Source organism: Trachypithecus francoisi, unplaced genomic scaffold, assembly GCF_009764315.1.
Source record: "Trachypithecus francoisi isolate TF-2019V2 unplaced genomic scaffold, Tfra_2.0 Lachesis_group12, whole genome shotgun sequence".
NCBI lineage: Eukaryota > Metazoa > Chordata > Mammalia > Primates > Cercopithecidae > Trachypithecus > Trachypithecus francoisi.
This window is the reverse complement of record NW_022681457.1, coordinates 5,961,026-5,983,299: the sequence shown is the minus strand read 5'-3', so window position 1 is coordinate 5,983,299 and position 22,274 is coordinate 5,961,026. Positions and strand designations below refer to the sequence as shown.

Below are 22,274 nucleotides of genomic sequence, written 5' to 3'. Positions count from 1 at the left end.
GATTCGGAGTGGGGAAAGGAGGGAGTGCAGGGGGAGGAGCCGCGGACCTGCGACAGTGGCGAGGGGAGGAGCCGAGCCAGCACCGCGGCGGGCGCGCGGGGCTGCGGCGGCGGCGGCGGCGGCAGCGGCGGCTCCGGGTGAGTCCGCTCCTCCCCCTCCCCCTGCCAAAGCCCCAGCCCCAGCCAGATCCCGGGGGTCGGCCCCGGCGCATGGGGGCGGGGTAGATGCAGAGGCGCGTGGATCTTGGGCCGGGGAGTGGGAGCGCTGCAGCCCTCTCTGGCCACCCCGGGGGAGGGGCACGTGGCCCTGGAAGGGGGTCCCGAACACCTGGGTGTACCCCACCCGTCGCCCACCGATCTCCAGCTCGGGGAAATCGTTCCCCATTCCGTGGCCCCTAAGGACTTAGGGCTCCGTGGCTTTTCGACGTCCTGGACATTGTTCCCCTCCCCTGAGCGTCTTGGGACCCCAGCATCTTAACCCCCCCACAACCTTAAAAAAAAAAAAAAAAAAATCCCATCGTCTCTGCAGCCGGGAGAGGCATTAAGGACTTCAACTCCCAGCAGCTCCTGCAGCGCCGGGTCTATGAAGCCGCAGCAGCGCGAGCGCGAGGCGTGCCGGGAATTGTAGTCTCTAAGCCCTTAACGGGAGCTGGGGGCCCTGAGGTGGGAGGGGGTGGCCCGGCTCCCAGTGGGTCGCCTGGGGTAGGGCAGCTGGCTCGAGCAGGACAAGATGTGACTCTTAAGCTGGGCTTTTTCTCTTGGCCTCAGCCCCCAGATCAGACTTCCCCTGTCATTACTCGGCGCGTGGGAACGAGTCCACAGTCCCTTGTCCGCCCTACAACCCCATGGGCTGCCGCCCGCCGCCGCCTCGGCTGCCACCCAGGACACGGCAGAGATAAGCGCAGGTGAGTGTGACCATGCCTGTCTTAGAGTCCTGGCCTTCTGCAGCACCCCCCGACACCTGTCCATCTGTGAGCCCTGGTCTGTCTGTTCCTAATTCCCCTGCATCCCCTTCAACCCATCTTGATGCCTGGCTCCGAGCCATGTACCACTAATTCCCCCTCTCCTCACATCCACCTCTCCTTCCTAGCCTCCTCTCATTTATGTGCTCATTGAACCTTCCCTTATGAACCCATGTCTGCCTGCCCAGCCCGCCTCTCTCCTTTTGTCTGTCTGTGATCTCTAGCCTTCATCTACTGTCCTTTATTTCCGCACCCATCCATGCTCCCATTCGACCGTTTCTCTTTCAAAGATATTTCTGCCCACACTCCTGCCTGCCCCTCTTCACCGTCTCTTGTCCCCTTGTCTCTCGAGCCCTTGTGAATTAATTACACCTCAGTTCATTCCTTGTCACTGTCCATCCCAAGTCTCAATCCTTGACTTTCCTTCTGCCTGCCTGTTCACCTCTTCATCTCTTCGGAGCCTCAGTCGGCCCTTCACATTATCTCTGTCTCCCCTCCCTGTATCTCTCCCTCCCTCAACTTGGTCCCCATCTCTGCATCTCCACCTTTCCACCTCCAGCTCCCACCGTACCTATTCACCTCCCATCTCTCTACCGGCATCCATCCTTCTCTCCCGGCCCTCCCTGCGTCTACCCCACGCTGGCCTCCTTGGTCCCTGGACCCTCCAAGTGCTTTCCTACCCTAGGTCCCTGCTCATCCTGTTCCTGCCGTCTAAAATGCCTTTCTCTGAAAGCTTTTCCCAACCCCGGTGCCACTGTCCCCCGCCTGTGGCTGGCTCCATGTCATCCTTCAAGTCTGGGAGAGCCCTCCCTGACCGTCCCCCTCCGAGTTCCTTTGTGACACATCCTCCGGCTGTGTCCTGTGGAGTGCTTCTCACAGTCAGTCTGAGAATGACAGGTTTGTGTATGTGTTTTTGTTTGCTTGTTTACTCTATGTCTCCTCTCGTTGGATTTTGACACCAGGAGGTCAGGGAACTCCAGGACCTTGTTCTCTGCTGGATTCGTAGCAACCAGCACAGCACGTAGGGTGCAGTTGGTGCTGGAGGGATGTTTGTTGAATGAATGAATGATGAATGGCTGGCACCTTGTCTGCTCATCCCTAACTCCTGTTCCTTCATCTGTGCAGCCCTAATCTTTGTTTCCTCATCTGTCCATCCCTTTATTTGTGCATTCTCATTCTTAGTCCCTTCACTGCCCTTCTCCGTCTCTTCCTCCTTGTTCATTTGTCCCTATTCTCTGTCCTCTACTCCATTCACGCCTATCTCTGTCCCCTTGACTTACCCAGTCCCTGTTACTATCTCCATCCCTAATTTCTGCCCTCTTGTCTGTCCACGCCTAATTCCTTTTCCTTGTCCATCCCTCTCTAATACCTGTCACCTTGTCCTTCTTCCTCAAATCTCCATCCCTAATCCATCTGCCCCTAATCTCTGTCCCCTTTGCCCATCCTTCCTTTGCTCGGTGTCTCCTTCCACCCTTATCTCCACACCTGCCCACCCTGCTCTCCCATTCTGTTTCCCATCTGCACCCTTGCCCCATCCCTCCCACACATAGGACCAGACGGCCACCATGTCAGGAGACTACGAGGATGACCTCTGCCGGCGGGCACTCGTCCTGGTCTCAGACCTCTGTGAGCTGGTCCGAGATGCTGACACCAACAACAGGTGCCAGGAGTTCAGTGACCGAATCCGAGGCTATCCCCGGGGTCCAGATGCAGGTCAGCACCCCTGCCTGTCTTGGCCAACCCCCTGCCTGCACTATGACCAGGCGACTCGGAGCAGAACTGCTCAGCTTTCCATCACTTGCGGGGTCAGTCCCTCGCAGAGTCTTGCCCCCATCCTGCCTGCTGCTGCCCCTCTCCCAAATCTCTGATCCAAGGAGAAGGAGCTGTGTGGTCCACTTTTTGAGTTTTACCCTGTGGGCCTCCCTCTGACTACCACCACCAAATGCCCCCTTCAGATATCTCTGTGCATCTTGTGTAAATCTCAGGCTCTTGAGTCAGACTGACTTGTTTGGGTTCAAGTTCCATCTCCCTTACTTTCTTAATAACTGCATGGCTGTAGGTAAGTGACTCTACTTCTGGGCCTCAGTCTCCTCATCTGGAAAATGGGGATAATAAAAGGGATGCTTCATCGAGCAGATGAAAGGCTTAAATGATGCAACACCCAGGAAGCACTTAGAACAATGCTGGGCACGCAGTGGTCATTCACTCAATGCTGGGATTCGCTTACTGGGCACCCATTGTGGTCTAGGCAGCACGTGAGGCCCTTTGCACATCTCAATGATTACTCACAGTGACCCTTTGTGGAACATATAATCCCCATTTTCAACAGAGGAAACTGAGGCTGAGAAGGGTGAAGTGACCTGTCCAAGGTCACACAGCTAGAAAGCAGCAGGGTTCTGGGAACGAGGGAACATGATGAGTGCCGTTGCCTGGATGAGGAAACGCTGACGAGAGGGAACATGTGCTGAGTGATTACAACCACGGTTGCACCTGCTGAGCCCCAGGGCAGGGCCTGGCTCCTCACGTGCAGGATGTCCAGGTGACAGTCATGAGGGATAAGGCCGAGAGAGCAGCAGTCACTTGCCCAGAGGCTCGATGGTAGCAGAGGCAGAATTGAATCCTGCATCGTCTAGTACAGCACTGTAGTTTGGGGGTCCTCATGACCACCATCAGCTTCAATGATTTGCTAGAATCATTGACTCACAGAACTCAGGAAACTGTTTTTGTTTGTCTGTTTGTTTGTTTTTGAGACAGAGTTTCACTCTTATTGCCCAGGCTGGAGTGTAATGGTGGGATCTCAGCTCACTGCATCCTCCGCCTCCCAGATTCAACTGATTCTTCTGCCTCAGCCTCCCGAGTAGCTGGGATTACAGGTGCCTGCCACCACACCCAGCTAATTTTTTTTTTTTTTTTAGTAGAGACAGGGTTTCATCATGTTGGCCAGGCTGGTCTCGAACTCCTGACCTCAAGTAATCCACCTGCCTCAGCCTCCCAAAGTGCTGGGATTACAGGCATAAGCCACTGTGCCTGGCCAGAAACTGTTATACTCATGGTTATGATTTATTACAGTGAAACGATACAGACTGAAGTCAGTAAAGGGAATAGGCACCCAGGGCAGAATCCAGGACAGAGCAGGTGTGAGCTTCCAGTCATCCTCTCCCAGTGGAGTGACATGGACAGTGCTTAATTTTCCCTGCAATGACGTGTGACAGCATGCACAGTCTATTACGAACCGGGGAAACTCACCTGGGCCTTGATGTGCAAGGTTTTTATTGGGGGCCAGTCCCATATACGTGGCTGATTGCTGGTGTGGCTGACTTCAGTCTCCAGCTCCTCCAGAGGTTGAGCCGGAGGCCTCCAGCATACATCACAGTGTTAGCATAGACTATGCCGCATGATCCAAGGCTCCAGGTAAACAAAGACACTCTAATCAGGCAGGACATTCCCTGGGCTTAGAGGTTCCCTCCCAGGAACTGATCAAGGGCCAAACCTTTCTTTGGACAAGGTGAATCTTCTGCTGCACAACTACACCACCTCTCCACGCCCAAATAGCTCCCCAGTCTGTGCAGACAGGAATGGCGAACCTGTCAGGGTGTGTGGGATCCATGTTCTCAGTTGAACAGGGTCTGAATCAGGCTGGCAATAGGGGAAAGCATCTGTTTAATTTTTCTCTGTAGTGACCCTGTTTTCTCAACTCACCCTGTGTTGAGGAGGCTGGTAAAGTCCTTGCCTCTGGTTTCTAACAGGCCTCCCAGAATGCTCAGTGAGTGTTGGTCACTTAAAAAGGAGCAATCTGGGCCGGGTGCAGTGGCTCACACCTGTAATCTCAGCACTTTGGGAGGCTGAGGTGGGTGGATCATGAGGTCAGGAGATTGAGACCATCCTGGCTAACATGGGTGAAACCCCATCTCTACTAAAAACACAAAAACAAAAATTAGCCGGGCATGGTGGCGGGCACCTTAGTCCCAGCTACTCGGGAGGCTGAGGGAGGAGAATGGCAGGAACCCAGGGGGTGGAGCTTGCAGTGAGCCGAGATCGCACCACTGCACTCCAGCCTGGGTGACACAGTGAGACTCTGTCTCAAAAAAAAATAAAAAGGAGCAGTCTGGCCAGGCATGGTGGTGCATGCCTGTAATCCCAGTACTTTGGGAAGCTGAGGTGGATAGATCTGAGGCCAGGAGTTCGAGACCAGCCTGGCCAACATAACAAAACCCCGTCTATTCCAAAAATACAAAAATTAGCCAGGCATGGTGGTGCCCACCTGTTGTCCCAGCTACTCAGGAGGCTGAGGCACAAAAAGTGCTTGAACCTTGGAGGTGGAGGCTGCAGTGAACCGAGATCACACCACCGCACTCCAGCCTGGACGACAGAGCAAGACTCTGCCTCCAAAAAAATAAAATAAATACATAAATAAATAAAGCACCCTAAGAGGGAGGGGAGAAGGAAACCCAGAGTTCTGCCAGTGCCTAGTATATGTCCCTGCAGGGCCACTTCCTCTCTCTCAGAGCCTGTTTTCTTATATGTAAAATGGTATACGTCATTTCAAAGTTATATAATGTCATAAGGTTTAATGTCACACACCACTATAGATTCACTGAGCAGTACAGGACAAGAAGGCATCCCCTTCCTGCTGTGTGTCCCCTAATGTAACTGGACACAGCCATTCCACTCAGCTGTCCTTGCTGGCAATGGCCTTCCTACCTGCTTCCCCACCATAACCCACTGTCTGTTTGGAGTAGGGATTTTCCCTTTCACTTTGCCAACACCCAGAAGTCCATTTCAAAACGAATTCCCATTCCTTGAAGGTCATTTCTGAAAAACCCCACTCCTTGTACCAATTACTGAAGAAGCCCAAAAGCTTTGGTTGTAAGAACAATTCTGTACTTGGATTTCTCTGCAAGGCATATCAGCACATATGTGGCATTCAGATTGTGTTAGCTATGGTGTTGATGGTGTTGGACACACATGGTGGCAGCAATAGGATTTATTATTCTAATAAAAATTCACATTTGAACTACCATTTATTGGGAAGCATTGAGGTGTGACAGCATCATGGTGAAGACCATGGGCTTTGAAGCCAGGCTTCTGAGGCTTAAATCCTGACTCTACCACCTACCAGCTATGAATTTTGAGCAGGTGATTACAGTTACACTAATCTCAGTTTTCTTTTGTGGAAAACAGGGATAAATATGTGGCTAACCTCATGTAGTGCCTGGCAGGCTTAAATAACCTGACCCCTATGAAGTACTGAGATATCTGGTATGTAATCATCCCTCAAGATATGTTTGTTATTATCTTCCACATGTGGTTTACCTTCTGCATTCCTTCAGACTACTAGAAGAGAGAAGAACTGATTTTTCCTACTTGGGAAATGGGAAATGTAAGGTTTAGAGTGGTTAAGATACGTTCCCAAGGCCACACAGCAAGCGTGATTTAAACCTTGACTTGCCTAACTGTGTCATGAAACTCTATCTCAAAAACAAACAGACAAACAAAAACAGTTTCCTGAGTTCTGTGAGTCAATGATTCTAGCAAATCAGTGCAGGACCTTGGTGCTACCTCACATGTTGTGTTCTCTTATAGAGAGGCAGCAAAGTCTAGTGATTAAGAGAATAAAATCTGGAGACAGACTGCTGGATTCAAATCTCAGATCTGTCATTTGTTACTTGTAAAACTTTAAACAAATCACTGAATCTCTCTGTGTCTCAGTTTCCTCATCTTTAAAATGATTATGTAGAAATACTGGGCTGGGTACAGTGGCCACATCTGTAATCACAGCACTTTGGGAGGCCGAGGTGGGAAGATTGCTTGAGGCCAGGAGTTCAAGACCAGCCTGAGCAACATAGCAAGATCTCATTTCTACAAAAAAAATTTAAAAGTTAGCCAGGTGTGATAGCAAGTACCTGTAGTCCCAGCCTCTTGGGAGGCTGAGGTGAGAGGATTGCTTGAGCCCAGGAGTTCGAGGGTGCAGTGAGCTATGATCATGCCACTGCACTCCAGCCTGAGTAACAGAGATTCCATCTCTTAAAAAAAAATAATAATACAATACTTACCTTGTAGAGTTGTAGAACATATATTAAGTAATACGTGCAAAGTGCCTGGCACTTGCGATTGCATGGACGATTGCATGGGGCAAATATGAAGGGTTAACTCTTCGGGGATAGCAGAGGGAGGAGGTACTGTGACCCCATCCTGACCCCTACCTCTGTCCTCATTCTCTCCAGACATCTCCGTGAGCCTGCTGTCGGTCATCGTGACTTTCTGTGGCATTGTCCTTCTGGGTGTCTCTCTCTTCGTGTCCTGGAAGTTGTGCTGGGTGCCCTGGCGGGACAAGGGAGGCTCGGCAGTAGGTGGTGGCCCCCTGCGCAAAGACCTGGGCCCTGGTATCGGGCTGGCAGGCCTGGTAGGCGGCGGCGGGCACCACCTGGGTGCTGGCCTGGGTGGCCATCCTCTGCTGGGCGGCCCACACCACCATGCCCACACCGCCCACCATCCACCCTTTGCTGAGCTGCTGGAGCCAGGCAGCCTGGGGGGTTCTGACACCCCTGAGCCCTCCTACTTGGACATGGACTCGTATCCAGAGGCTGCAGCAGCTGCAGTGGCCGCTGGGGTCAAACCGAGCCAAACATCCCCTGAGCTGCCCTCCGAGGGGGGAGCAGGCTCTGGGTTGCTCCTGCTGCCCCCCAGTGGTGGGGGCTTGCCCAGTGCCCAGTCACATCAGCAGGTCACAAGCCTGGCACCCACCACCAGGTGAGAGAGGATACTGGGCTGGGGGTCCACTCTGAACTTCTGCTCCTCCTCTGTGTCTCTTTCCCATCTATGGTTCTTATGAGTTCGGGATTTGGAGTGGAATCGGGGTATTGACTCTTGGATCTTAGGGAAAGAGGAGGGTGGGGCCCTAGACTCCTGGATCTGAGGGAGGTTGGAGCTATGGGGTCTAGACCCCTTGGACCCGAAGGAGTAGGGGACTGGGGGCCTGAATTCCTCGGTCCAGAGGGAGGAGACTGGGGACAGGACTTCAGGACAGGAAAGTAGAGGAGAATGAGGTTGGATCCCCAAGTCCCTGTGGCACAAGGCAATTCACTCCCTTTCACTCTAAGCCAGGACTGGTAGTGGGACCTGGAGTTCCGTCATTCATTATTCCTCAATATACCTGTAAATGTATATTGAGCACTAACATAAACTAGGCCTGAGCGGGGTGTTAGGAAAACACCGGACTCTGCCCTCCTGTTCCTCACAGTGCAGGGGAGGCGGCCCCCAGACTGGCTGTCCTGGTGTAGCTGGGCTGGTGAGGCAGGAAAGCGGCTCAGGGGACCACAGCTGGGAGAAGGCTGGAAGCTTCCTGGAGGTGGAGGTGTCTCAGCTGAGACCCGCAGGCTGAGGGAGAGTTAGTCAGGCAAAGAGGCAGGGCTGTGACCTGGGCATTCCAGGTGAAGGGAACGGCCCAAGCAAAGACAAGAGGAGAACGAGATCATAGTGCATTGTGGGGACAGCCCACACCAAGGGGACAGCCAGGGCACCATGCCTTAGTCACCAAGGCATGAGAATAAGTTTGAAAAAAAGAAAACTTCAGGCCGGGCACGGTGGCTCATGCCTGTAATCCCAGCACTTTGGGAAGCCAACGTGGCCAGATCACTTGAGGTCAGGAGTTCAACACCAGCCTGGCCAATATGGTGAAACCCTGTCTCTACTAAAAATACAAAAAATAATAATAGCTGGGCATGGTGGTATGTGTCTGTAATCCCAGCTACTCAGGAGGCTGAGACAGGAGAATCTCTTGAACCCGGGAGCCAAGATTGCACACTCTACTCCAGCCTGGGCGGCAGAGCGAGACTCCATCTCAAAAAAAAAAAAAAAAAGAAAAGAAAAAAGAAACTTGAGAGATGTGGCTACGCACACCAGACCACACGGGCTTTGAGTGCCAGGCTGAGGCTCTGGGACTTTGTCCTGAGGGCACTGAAGAGCCATGGGAGGGCTGTGAGCAGGGGAGGGGCAGAGTCATCTCTGGGTGTAGAAGGAACCCTGTGGGACCACATGGGGTGGGCTGGAGGGGGACACTGGAGGCTGAGAGTTCAGGAGAGGACAAGGCCTGACTGTGACCAGGACAGTGGGCATAGAGAGGAGAGACGGCCGGGGAGATTAAGAGAAGGGCAGAAGAGGGTTCAAGGAAGGTCTGTGTTATGTGGGGCATCGGGGGTCCATGGAGAAGCATCCTCGGTCACCAGCTTGAGGTCCAAGGGAGGTTACTGAAAGCTGGTGCATTCACAGGTATGGGCTGGAGCTAGCTTTGAAATGGGGAGAATGAGACTGGGTGCGGTGGCTCATGCCTGTAATCCCAGCACTTTGGGAGGCCGAGGCAGGCGGATCATCTGAGGTCAGGAGTTTGAGACCAGCCTGACCAACATGGTGGAACTCCGTCTCTGCTAAAAATATAAAAATTAGCCAGGTATGGTGGCACACACCTGTACTCCCAGTTACTCTGGAGGCTGAGGCAGGAGAACTGCTTGAACCTGGGAGGCAGAGATTGCAGTGAGCCGAGATCATGCCTTTGCACTCCGGCCTGGGCGAGAAGAGCAAAACTCTGTCTCAAAAAAGAAGGAAAGAAGGAAAGAAAGAAGAAAGGGAGGGAGGGAGGGAATGCCCCCAGATATCAATGGGGAAACTGAGGCTCAGAGAGCCCAGTGGCTCCCTCAAGCTCACACAGTGAGCAAAGGAGGGGACTTGTGGCCACCTGGCTGGGGGACGGAGGGAAAGGCAGGAAGGAATCTCTCAGGTCTCTGCACGCAAAAATCAGAGTCACTGACCTCACCTTGGTCTCCCCCACCCCCCTACAGGTACCCAGCCCTGCCCCGACCCCTCACCCAGCAGACTCTGACCTCCCAGCCGGACCCCAACAGTGAGGAGCGGCCACCCGCCCTGCCCTTACCCCTGCCTGGCGGCGAGGAAAAAGCCAAACTCATTGGGCAGATTAAGCCCGAGCTGTACCAGGGGACTGGCCCTGGTGGCCGGCGGGGCGGGGGGGCCCCAGGCTCCGGAGAAGCAGGCACAGGAGCACCCTGTGGCCGCATCAGCTTCGCCCTGCGGTACCTCTATGGCTCAGACCAGCTGGTGGTGAGGATCCTGCAGGCCCTGGACCTCCCTGCCAAGGACTCCAACGGCTTCTCAGATCCCTACGTCAAGATCTACCTGCTGCCTGACCGCAAGAAAAAATTTCAGACCAAGGTCCGGAGCAGCAGGCTGGACACTGGGGTCCCACAGAGAGGGAGCTAGGAGTCTGGACTCCTGGGTCTGAGGGAGGAGAGGCTGGGGTCTGGACTCCTGGGTCTGAGGGAGGAGGGGCTGGGGTCTGGACTCCTGGGTCTGAGGGAGGAGGGGCTGGGGTCTGGACTCCTGGGTCTGAGGGAGGAGGGGCTGGGGTCTGGACTCCTGGGTCTGAGGAAGCAGCAGCTGGGGGCCAGGACTCCTGGGTTTGAGGGAGGAGGTACTGGGCCTGGACTCCTGGGTTTGAGGGAGGAGGTACTGGGCCTGGACTCCTGGGTCTGAGGGAGGAGGTGCTGGGCCTGGACTCCTGGGTCTGAGGGAGGAGGGGCTGGGGTCTGGACTCCTGGGTCTGAGGGAGGAGGTGCTGGGCCTGGACTCCTGGGTCTGAGGGAGGAGGGGCTGGGGTCCTGGACTCCTGGATCCTGTGGAGGAGGGGCTTATGGGCACGGTGTCTGTCTCCTGTCACCCACCACCACCAGGTGCACAGGAAGACCCTGAACCCCGTCTTCAATGAGACGTTTCAATTCTCGGTGCCCCTGGCCGAGCTGGCCCAACGCAAACTGCACTTCAGCGTCTATGACTTTGACCGCTTCTCGCGGCACGACCTCATCGGCCAGGTGGTGCTGGACAACCTCCTGGAGCTGGCCGAGCAGCCCCCTGACCGCCCGCTCTGGAGGGACATCGTGGAGGGCGGCTCGGTCAGTGGCCCCCTCCCCTGACCTTCCCCTTCCCAGGGCCCTGAGCGCCCCCAGGTTGCGAGTCCCCTGCCTTCAGACTTCATAACTTCCTCACTTCTTGTCCCTGCATTTTTCTGTTAAAATGTATCACACTGGGGAAGATTGCAAACTTACAGGCAAGAATCGAGAATGGGCTGGGCGTCATGGCTCATGCCTGTAATCCCAGCACTTTGGGAGGCTGAGGCGGGCAGATCACTTGAGGTTGGGAGTTCAAGAGCAGCCTGGCCAACATGGAGAGCCCCATCTCTACTAAAAATACAAAAATTAGCCAGGCGTGTTGGCACATGCCTGTAATCCCAGACACTCGGGAGGGAGAATAGCTTGAACCTAGGAAGTAGAGGTTGCTGTGAGCAGAGATCATGCCATTGCACTCCAGCCTGGGCAACAAGAGTGAAACTCTGTCTCAAAAACAAAACAAAACAAAAAACAACAGAGAATGATACGATAGACACCCTTCCTCTCCTCGACGTCGCCGAATATTAGCATCAGGCCTGGATCCGATTTTCCAGCCTCCCACCCCCTTTGCCATCGGATGCCTTCCTGCCTCAACCCCATGACTTCTCCCCTCTCACCCCAGACTTCTGACCTTCCAACTTCCTGACTTTGCAAGTTCTGGACTTCTAGAAGCCCCAGTCCCTCTCTAATCTCTGAACTTCTGAATTTTCCCAACCCCTGACATGGGAACTCTTTCATATTCTGACCCTCTGTTTTTTCATGGTCCCTGCCCAAATCCTGATAGCCTGATCCCCCAGGCCTCCACCATCCTGGGATCCCCAGTATCCAGACACTCCCCAATTCTCCCAGCATCCAGATTACAGGGCCCAGTGGCCTCTTCCTTATTCCTTATGACCCCTGCCCTCTGACACCTGGTTGTCCCTGTACCTCCAATCCCTCCCCAGCCCCACTCTTAGTTTCTTGTTGTGTGTGTGTCCTGAGCTCTTCTGCCTCAACAAATCTCAGCTCCTCAACTCTACAGCGCCCCCACTCCAATCTGACCTGTGGATTCTACAACATTCCAGTTCTCTGCCAATCTGGGGTAACTGTGTGTGTGTTGTGGGGAGCGTGGCCTTCATATCAGGAGATGACTAGATCTCCTCAAGGTCCTTTCCTTCTCTGAGCCTCAGTTTCCCCATCTGTCCAATGACAGATGTCCAGTTGAGCTGGGTACCTATAGCTCTTCCTGTAGGCTTCTTCATGGTGCTCCCCCCAGTCTTCCTGCTTGGCCCCCCAAGCCCAGCCTTTGGGATTGAAGTGCCCAGTTCCAAGGTCCCTGTTCCCAGGGCCCCGTGGGTTCCACCAGCTCCTACTCCCAGTCATCAGCCGTGACAGCCCCATGCCAGGGCCTTCTCTCTGTATCCATGGTGGCCTCATTCTTGTGCTCACCCTTCTCATTTTCTCTCTCCATCATCATCACTTAAAGTTTTCCTCACTCATTCCACTGATTCGTATATTCTCTCTCTCTCTCTCTCTCTTAAGACAGAGTCTCCCTCTGTCACCCAGGCTGGAGTACAGTGGTGCAATCTTAGCTCACTGCAACCTCCACCTCCTGGGTTCAAGTGATTCTCCTGCATCAGCCTCCCAAGTAGCTGGGATTACAGGCATGCACCACCACACCCGGCTAATTTTTGTATTTTTAGTAGAAACAGGGTTTTGCCATGTTGGCCAGCCTGGTCTCCAACTCCTGAGCTCATCATCCGCCCACCTCAGCCTCCCAAAGTGCTGGGATTACAGGCATCAGCCACCGCACCCAGCCTTCATTCATTTCTTCAACCACTGTTTTTTCAGGAGCAGGGCCTGGGGACCCCAGACAGCCCTCGGCAGCTCCAGGTCTAGGTGGCTGGGCCTTGTGTCAGGGACTAGGGTTATGGGGAGGCACAGGAGGAGCTCTGCAGGGCTGCAGGGGAGCTGGGAGCTTGTGGAACGAGGGGAGGCTCAAAGGCCAAGGAGGAGATAGAGGGAAGAATGTTCTGGCAGAGGGGCAGCCTGGACAGAGGCCCTGACGGGAGTGAGTGGGGAGGGCTGGCGCAGTTGGGAGGCTGCAGGGCTGGGCCGGGTTGGTCAAAGCTCCCAGCTAGCTCCAGCATGGCTCCAGCCTGTGTGTCAGGGTTGGGGGCGGTCCTGGAAACTTCAGTGGAGGTTGATGAATCTGCCCTCTCTCAGGCTGGTTTGTATGTGTGTCTCTGCTCGGTCTTTGTCCCACTCTGTCTGAGTCAGTCTCTCTCTGTCTCTTTCTCTTTCGGTGCAGGGACGAGGATGTCTAAGTCTAGGTTTCTCTCTCACTCTCTGGTCTCTGTCCCTCCACTTTAATTCTAGGTACCTATCACTGTCTCTGGGTCTTTATACACCCCAACCCACTGTCTCTGTCCCTCTCTCTCTGGACCTCTGTCTCTCTCTGGGTCTTTATATATATATATGTCTCTCTTTCTCTCTCTAGGTCTCTGTACTCCCTCTCTCTAGGTCTCTGTCTGTCTGCCTCTGGGCCTCTGTCCCTCTGACTTTATTTATTTATTTATTTATTTTGAGACGGAGTCTGGCTCTGTCGCCCAGGCTGGAGTGCAGTGGCTGGATCTCAGCTCACTGCAAACTCCGCCTCCCAGGTTCACGCCATTCTCCTGCCTCAGCCTCCCGAGTAGCTGGGACTACAGGCGCCCGCCACCTCACCCGGCTAGTGTTTTTGTATTTTTTAGTAGAGACGGGGTTTCACCGTGTTAGCCAGGATGGTCTCGATCTCCTGACCTCGTGATCCACCTGTCTCGGCCTCCCAAAGTGCTGGGATTACAGGCTTGAGCCACCACGCCCGGCCCCCTCTGACTTTAGAACTTTGCCTGTGGGTCTATCTTTCCAGCTGCATCCCTCAGTGTTTTGGCTTCTGTCTCAGTCTATTTCTCTCTGTGTTTTTTCTCTCTCTCACCTTCTCTCTCTCTCCCCTCACTCATGCTTCTTCCAGTCTTCCCTACAGAACAAATAGGCTTTGATGGTCATGGGCAGCTGTGGCCAGGGAGTTACTGGGTCTTGGCCCAGAGTCAGATTGTTAAGTGGATGGGAAGCCTGAGCCCGGATGTCAGGGTGGAGAGCGGGAGGCTCCAATGGGAGAGAAAATCAGGGAGAGTTGAAGAGGGGCTGAGGCAAGATATCACTGACCTTTTTCCCCAACTGCAGGAAAAGGCAGATCTTGGGGAGCTCAACTTCTCACTCTGCTACCTCCCCACGGCCGGGCGCCTCACCGTGACCATCATCAAAGCCTCTAACCTCAAAGCGATGGACCTCACTGGCTTCTCAGGTGAGGATCCTGGGTCTGAGGGAGGAGGACCTGGCGTCTGGACTCCTGGGCCTGAGGGAGGAGGGGCTGGGGGTCTGGGGTCTTGGACCCCTAGGTCTGAGGGAGGGAATCTCTGTTCCTTGCTTCATTGCTGTTCCCAGACCCCTACGTGAAGGCCTCTCTGATCAGCGAGGGGCGGCGTCTGAAGAAGCGGAAAACCTCCATCAAGAAGAACACGCTGAACCCCACCTATAATGAGGCGCTGGTGTTCGACGTGGCCCCCGAGAGCGTGGAGAACGTGGGGCTCAGCATCGCCGTGGTGGACTACGACTGGTGAGGGGCGCGGCCCGGGCGGGGTCAGGCAGGAGGGCTGGGGTGGGGACAGGCCCTCCTACCGCCCTCCTCTGGTCTTTACCGAACCCAACCCCCAGCATCGGGCACAACGAGGTGATCGGCGTCTGCCGCGTGGGCCCCGACGCTGCCGACCCACACGGCCGCGAGCACTGGGCGGAGATGCTGGCTAACCCCCGCAAGCCCGTGGAGCACTGGCATCAGCTAGTGGAGGTGAGTGGGGTCCCACACCGACCCCTGACAAGCACCCGTGCGCCCTCGGCCCCTTCATCCATGCAATGAACGCCCTGCATGTTTATAAGCCGCATACCAGGCATCCTCGGTTTCAATCCCTGCTGTGCCAACTTCAGCCATGTGGCTTAGAGCCAGTTACCCAAGCGCTCCGTGCCTCAGTTTACCCACTAGGAAATGGGACTGTTGATAGTATCTTCTGTTAGGATAGAGGTGAGATGTGCTGAGTTAAACGTTCTGTAAGTGGTCGCTGCTGTTGTTACCCATGAGGCTAAGTTGAAAATAGAGGGGGCCGGGCGCAGTGGCTCACGCCTGTAATCCCAGCACTTTGGGAGGCCGAGGCGGGCGGATCCCCTGATGTCAGGAGTTCGAGACCAGCCTGACCAACATGGAGAAACCCCTGTCTCTAATAAAAATACAAAATTAGCTGGGTGTGGTGGCACGTGCCTGTAATCCCAGCTACTTGGGAGGCTAAGGCAGGAAAATCACTTGAACCTGGGAGGTAGGTGAAGGTTGTGGTGAGCCGAGATGGCACCATTGCACTCCAGCCTGGGCAACAAGAGTGAAACTCTATCTCAACAATAACAACAACAACAACAAAAAAGAAGAAGACGACGAAAGAAAGAGAGAAAAAGAAGGAAGGAGGGAAGGAAGGAAGGAAGGAAGGAAGGAAGGAAGGAAGGAAGAAAGGGAAAGAAAGAAAGAGAGAGAGAAAGAAAGAAAGGAAGGAAGGAAGGAAGGAAGGAAGAAGGAAGGAAGGAAGAAAGAAAACAGAGAGGAGAAACTGGGTGAGAAGATGGAGTGGGGTTTTTATTTGTTTTGGTTTGTGTTGTGTTAAGAGCAGGCTGTGAAAATTACTTGGTCATAGCATACTGAGTGGACATTTTTTTTTTTAATGGGGCCAGGTGAGGTGACTCACACCTGTAATCCCAGCACTTTGGGAGGCTGAAGTGGGAGGATCACTTGACCCCAGGAGTTCGAGGCCAGCCTGGCCAACATGGCGAAACCCTGTCTCTACTAAAAATACAAAAAGCAGCTGGGTGTGGTGGCGGGCGCCTGTAATCCCAGCTACTTGGGAGGCTGAGGCAGGAGAATCGCTTGAACCCAGGAAGTGGAGGTTGCAGTGAGCCAAGATCGTGCCATTGCACTCCAGCCTGGGCGACAGAGCAAGACTCGGTCAAAAAAAAAAAAAAGTCATTTAAGATCATCACTTGATCAGGAGAAATAATCAAACATGGCCATTCTCTCAGTAGAAAACAAGAAGAGCAAACAAGTAGATTTAGAAAAGTGTTATTGATAGATTTGCCTCCATTAAAAGCCAAGAAAGTCAAATTATTCAAATTTCGTCTAGGGTATATATGAAAGATTTAAATGTAAAATAACATTGTGAATTTCAATACATTTACTCTTCATTTTTCAGTATTTTTCAGCTAGTTTAGCATTCCGGGAAAAATAAATTTAGAAAAAGTATATAAAAACTTGGGCAGAGCACAGTGGCTCATACCTGTAATCCCAGCACAGGCCTTGGGAGGCCAAGGCGGGTGGATCACTTGAGCCTGGGAGTTTGAGACTAACCTGGACAACATGAGAGAGCCTGTCTCTACAAAAATAATTTAGGAATTAGCTGGGCATGGTGGTGCATACTTGTAGTCCCAGCTACTCAGGAGGCTGAGGCAGGAGGATCCCTTGAGCCCAGGAGTTTGTTACTGCAGTGAGCTATGATCTCACCACCACACTCCAGCCTGGGCAATGGAGCAAGAACCCCTCTCCTTAAACAAAAAAAGCAAGTATATAGGGGCACATACATTTCCTCTGGAATAGCAGTCTAATGTGGCATGAGACTGGCCCTTTTTAAAAATTTGATATTTTGTCCATCATGGATTTGTTTTGCATTAATTTTGATTTTTAAAAAATATTGCATTATTATTATTATTATTATTGAGACAGAGTCTCACTCTGTCACCCAGCCTGGAGTGCAGCGCTGCAATCTTGGCTCACTGCAACCTTCCCCTCCCTGAGTTCAAGTGATTCTTCTGCCTCAGTCTACCAAGTAGCTGGGATTACAGGCGTGTGCCACCTCACCCTGCTAAATTTTTATTTTATTTTATTTTATTTATTTATTTATTTTGTAGAGACAGGGTTTCACCATGTTGGCCAGGCTGGTCTCAAACTTCCAAGTGATCCACCCAACTCGGACCCCCAAAGTGCTGGGATTATAGGCGTGAACCACCGCACCTGGCCAATATTGCATTAAATATTATTTATCTTGATTGCTGCATTTGGGGCACACATTTACATTTAGTACCGGGTGAAACTTTCACCACATCACCAGATTGAGTCCGGCCCTGCTGTGGGCTTTTTTCCAGTGATGATGAGGGACCGAGCAGCTGGGCACAGAGCTCAGATTTGAGATTGGAAAAGACGAGGACTCTACTAAGGTGGATAGGACGGAGACGACTCCCTCCTTCTGTCATTCACTCATTCATCCATTCATTAATTCATCCCACAAACCTTCTGAGGAGTTTCTGGTGAGCCACCGCCCATGTTGGGCAACACTGGCGGCACAGAGTCTGGGCCCAGTCCTGACGCTGCCCATGAATTTCAGCCCCTCGTGCTCCCTATGGCCTCAGAAGATCCTTCTACACCCAGAGCTTCTCCTCCCCTTCCTTGCTCACAGCCCTCCCGTGGCTCCCCAGTGGCCCCAGGACAGAGCCTCAGCCCCTCTGATGCCATGCAGGACCTGCCGCACTCATCCCTACAGCCTCATCTCTCCTCGCATTTGCAGAGACTCCTCTTTTTTGTGCCTCCATTTCTCCATCTGTAGAATGGAATCGTAATACCATCTGTCCATCATTTCAGGGCCAAGTGAGAAAGCGCATCCTAAATAATGAAACAGGATTGACGTCTTCTCCTGTTGATGATTAGCGTCTGTTTCAAATCTCTGTCCCTCACTCCTGAACCTTCTGGACTTTCTCCTTTAGGAAAAGACTTTGACCAGCTTCACAAAAGGCAGCAAAGGACTATCAGAGAAAGAGAACTCTGAGTGAGGGGTAAGGAGCCTGGCCACAGGGAAGGGGCTGGGGGTGGAGATGCCTGAGTCTGAGGGAGGAAGGGCTGGGGGCCTGGACTTCTGAGTCTGAGGGAGGAGGTCTGGGGGCCTGGACTCCTGGGTCTGAGGGAGGAAGGGGCTGGGGGTGGAGATGCCTGAGTCTGAGGGAGGAAGGGCTGGGGGCCTGGACTCCTGAGTCTGAGGGAGGAGGGTCTGGGGGCCTGGACTCCTGGGTCTGAGGGAGGAGGGGCTGGGGGCCTGGACTCCTGGGTCTGAGGGAGGAGGGGCTGGGGGCCTGGACTCCTGGGTCTGAGGGAGGAGGGGCTGGGGGCCTGGACTCTTGGGTCAGAGGGAGGAGGGGCTGGGGGCCTGGACTCCTGGGACAGAGGGAGGAGGGGCTGGGCCTGGGACCCCTGGGTCTCTGGGTGGTGATGGAGCTGCAGGAGGTCGTGACGCAGTTCTCTGCCATTGCTGACCCTTCCTCTCCTGCTCCATCGTGCAGGTCTGGCCTAGGCCCGGGATCAGACCAGGCTCCCTCAGGACCCCATCCTTTCCTGCCCGGACCATGAATTCATCTCCTTGAAGCCATAACGTCCGAGCTGCTGGTGCAGGGCAGCCCTGGCCCTAGGCTTCCTACCCCTGGAAGCGAGAGGATGGGAGGAGGCCGGCCCAGCTCCTTCTTTCAGGGTGGGGGGCATTCAGCCTCCACGGTGTCTGTCTTTTCTTCCCTGGGGCTCCCCCTTGAGGCGAGGGGCCATGCATGTCTGGGGGACCCCTGCCCCCCAAAACCCTCTGTCTGTCTCTGTCACTTTGCTGTTCGTCCAAGACTTGGTGTCCCGACCCTTGTTCTTGCCATGAATGTCAATGAGCCGATCCTCTCTGTCCTTTCAGACACACACACACCTGTGTCCCCCCCTTCTGTTCGCCACACCCCGCGTCTGGCCGGTCCCCCCACTGCTGCTGCTATCAATGCCAGAATAAACACACTCTGTGGGTCTCACTCCACCTGGGCCTCCTGTCCTCTCTGAGACTAGGAAGCTGGATTGGAATATGCTGGCCCTGCAACAGACAAATTTGTGTTTCTCTCTCTGGGCAACTTAATGATCTCGCTGAGCCTCAGTTTATAAAAATGGTGTTAGCCAGGATCATTGTGAGTACAGAACACAAAATTCAACCCAAAACCATAAACAGAATTGAAAGACCTCTGTCCATGGAAAGCCTATGAACACAGAGGGACTTTAGGCATGGTTAGATCCAGGTGTCCAAGGGACTCTTTCACTTCTGCTTTCCTCGTTTCTTTTTGGATGGAGTTTCACTCTTGTTGCCCAGGCTGGAGTGCAGTGGTGTGATCTGGGCTCACTGCAACCTCCTGGTTTCAAGCGATTCTCTTGCCTCAGCCTCCTGAGTAGCGGGGATTACAGCCGTTTGCTACCATACCTGGCTAAGTTTTTGTATTTTTAGTAGAGACGGGGTTTCACCCCATTGGCCAGGCTGGACTCAAACTCCTGACCTCCTGTGATCTGCCCGCCTTGGCCTGCCAAAGTGCTGGGATTACAGGTGTGAGCCACCGCACCTGGCTATTGACTTCTCTCTCAGGTAGGTGTTTGCAGTGGCAATGAGATGGCCACTTGGAGCTCTAGGTGTATAATGCTGTATCTGTTATGATACGTTTGGCTGCAAAACAAACAAACAAACAAACAAAAACTTCTCCACCGAAAGAGCTTAAGTGAAAAGATTTTTTTCCATGTTTGCAAATCAGATTTTTCAAAGACAGTCCCAGAGTTGGTTCGGCTGCTCAACAACATTAGGCTCTGGTTGGCATCTCTGAGATTGGTGTTCATTCCTCTCCTGAGTACAAACTGTCTAGAGCAGCATGGTGTTCTCACACACTGGCATCTAAAGCAGGCAGTGTAGACAGGGGCCTCTCCTTCTGTGTTCCCCTTTTTTCCTCCACAGAATAATTCTCCTTATTTCTCTCTTGCCAGAACCCGGCTGTGTGGCTACCCCGAGTTGCAGAGCGGTCTGGCTAGTGAACATCTGTCATTTCCAGTCCCCATGGTGGGGTGCGGACTTTGCCTAGAGGAAGCATGGGGAGGGGAACTATAGTTGGGTAGGAAATTAACAGGATCTGCTGCCATTGCAAGAAATTAACAAGACTTGTTGTAATTGCCTTCAGAGCAGATCACTTCAGAGGAAACAATGTGAGAATCAGCTGTCTCTCAGCTGCTGTGTCATTCAGGAACAGGATTCTGATTGGTCCAGCTCAGACCTTGGAGACACCCCGGGCCAATCATTGGGTCCATTTTGGGCAGACTCTTGGGCCCGCCTCCTGCGTTTGCTGACTCCTCCTCCTCCTCCCCTGACCATCTTGCCGGGGATTGGTCCAAAGCCCTTCAGGACCTCATCCCTTTTTGCTGGAGCGATGAATTCATCTCCTGGAAGCCAGTAGGCCTGCACTGTGGCCTGGGCAGAGGCACTGGTGAGGCTGCTTCCTTCTGAGGCTCTGATGGAGAATCTGTTTCCCACCTCCCACCTACCTCCTGGTGGCTGCTGGCGATCCTTGGCCTTCCTTGGTTCATGGAGGCATCGCTCCAGTCTCTGCTTCTGTCTTTGCATTGCCTCTTCCCCTGTGTGTCTCTGTGTCTCAAATCTCCCTCTGCCTTTCCCCTATAAGGACACCTGTCACTGGATGTAAGAAACCACTCCAAATCCAGGATGATGCCGTTTGGAGATCCTTAATTACATCCCAGAGACCTTTCCTCTAAATAAGGTCACACTCACAGGTTCCAGGGCACGGGACATGGGTATATCTTTTGGGCGCCACCTTTCAACCCACTGTAACCGCCTTGAAAAACAGTTGATCAGTTTCTTATAAAATTAACACAAACTTACCATATGACTCAGCAATCCTGTTCCTAAGTATTTACCCGTGAGAAATAAAAACATGTTCACACAAGTATTCACAACAGTTTTATTCATAATAGTCCCGACCTGGAAAAGCAGAAATGACATGACTGTTCCTCAGTGGGAGGGTGGATGATCAAACTGTGGTATGCCCACAGGATGGAATACGACTCGGCCATAACACAAACCACCTGCCAACAGGCATAGCACCATGGATAAATCTCAGAAACATGATGTCACATGATATAAGCCAGACACAAGGGTACATACTGTAGGATTCCAGTTACGTGAAATTGTAGAAAGAAAACACTAATATGGGCCGGGCATCGTGGCTCATGCCTGTAATCCTAGCACTTTGGGAGGTTGAGGCAGGCGGATTACTTGAGATGAGTTCAAAACCAGCCTGGCATCTGTAATCCCAGCCACTTGGGAGGCTGAGGTAGGAGAATCGCTTGAACCCAGGAGGCGGAGGTTTCAGTGAGCCGAGATCACACCACTGCACTCCATCCTGGGCAACAGAGTGAGACTCCATCTCAAAAAGAAAGAAAGAGAGAAAGAAAGAGGCCAGGCATGGTGGTTCATGCCTGTAATCCCGGCACTTTGGGAGGCTGAGGCACGTGGATCATGAGGTCAGGAGTTCAAGACCAGCCTGGCCAACATGGTGAAACCCCATCTCTACTAAAAATACAAACATTAGCTGGTTGTGTTAGCGAGCGCTTGTAATCCCGGCTACTCTGGAGGCTGAGGCAGGAGAATGGCTTGAACCTGGGAGGCGGAGGTTGCAGTGAGCCGACATCATGCCACTGAACTCCAGCCTGGGTGACAAAGCAAAAGAAAAAAAAAAGAAAAAAAGGAAAGAAAAGAAAAGGGGGGAGGGGAGGGGAAGGGGAAAGAGAAGGGGAAGGGAACGGGCTAATATGTAACGGCAGAAAGTGGATTAGTGGTTGACTAGAGGCAGTGGCAGTGGTTATGGAGAGATTGATTACTAGTGGACACGGGGAATATTTCCGGATGATGGAAGTGATCACACAATTGAATACATTTGTCAAAATTCTTTGCACCTAAAATTGGTTCATTTAAATTCTTGTACATTGTTGCAAAATACACATAACACAAACTTTACCATCTTAGCCAAATTTTTTTTTTTTTTTTTTTGCGACGGAGTCTCGCTGTGATGCCAGGCTGGAGTGCACTGGCGTGATCTTGGCTCATTGCAACCTCCGCTTCCCAGGTTCAAGCAATTCTCCTGCCTCAGCCTCCAGAGTAGCTGAGATTACAGGCATGAGTCACCTCCCCAGGACTTAGCCAATTTTAAGTGTACAGTTGCATTGTTGTGCAATCATCACCCCTACTCATTTCCACTCTTTCCTCTTGTAGAATTGAAACTTTGTTCCGATTAAGCAACTACCACTCCCTTCTCTTCCCAACCCCTGGGAAGCCCGTTCCACTGTCTGGGAAATTCCCTATGAATTTGACTACTCGAGGTACCTTGTGTAGGTGGAATCATACAGCATCTGTCTT

General features: G+C 52.9%; 1 protein-coding gene across 4 annotated transcripts; it reads left to right on the top strand.

Moving 5' to 3' along the window:
• Positions 1–54: 54 nt before the first annotated feature.
• On the top strand, positions 55–18,854 carry SYT3 (synaptotagmin 3). Of its 4 annotated transcripts, none has more exons than XM_033224236.1 (11): positions 55–137; positions 768–904; positions 2,512–2,674; positions 7,186–7,711; positions 9,796–10,183; positions 10,702–10,920; positions 14,119–14,239; positions 14,380–14,551; positions 14,650–14,782; positions 17,782–17,850; positions 18,352–18,854. In XM_033224236.1, the coding sequence occupies exons 3-10, from the start codon at positions 2,527–2,529 to the stop codon at positions 17,845–17,847; spliced, it is 1,773 nt and encodes a 590-aa protein (XP_033080127.1). In that variant the 5' UTR covers positions 55–137; positions 768–904; positions 2,512–2,526; the 3' UTR covers positions 17,848–17,850; positions 18,352–18,854. The 4 variants fall into 4 exon arrangements, with proteins under 4 accessions (XP_033080127.1, XP_033080128.1, XP_033080129.1 ...); XM_033224237.1 differs by having other exon boundaries at positions 60–137; positions 2,144–2,674; XM_033224238.1 differs by having other exon boundaries at positions 60–137; positions 1,090–2,674.
• Positions 18,855–22,274: the final 3,420 nt, after the last annotated feature.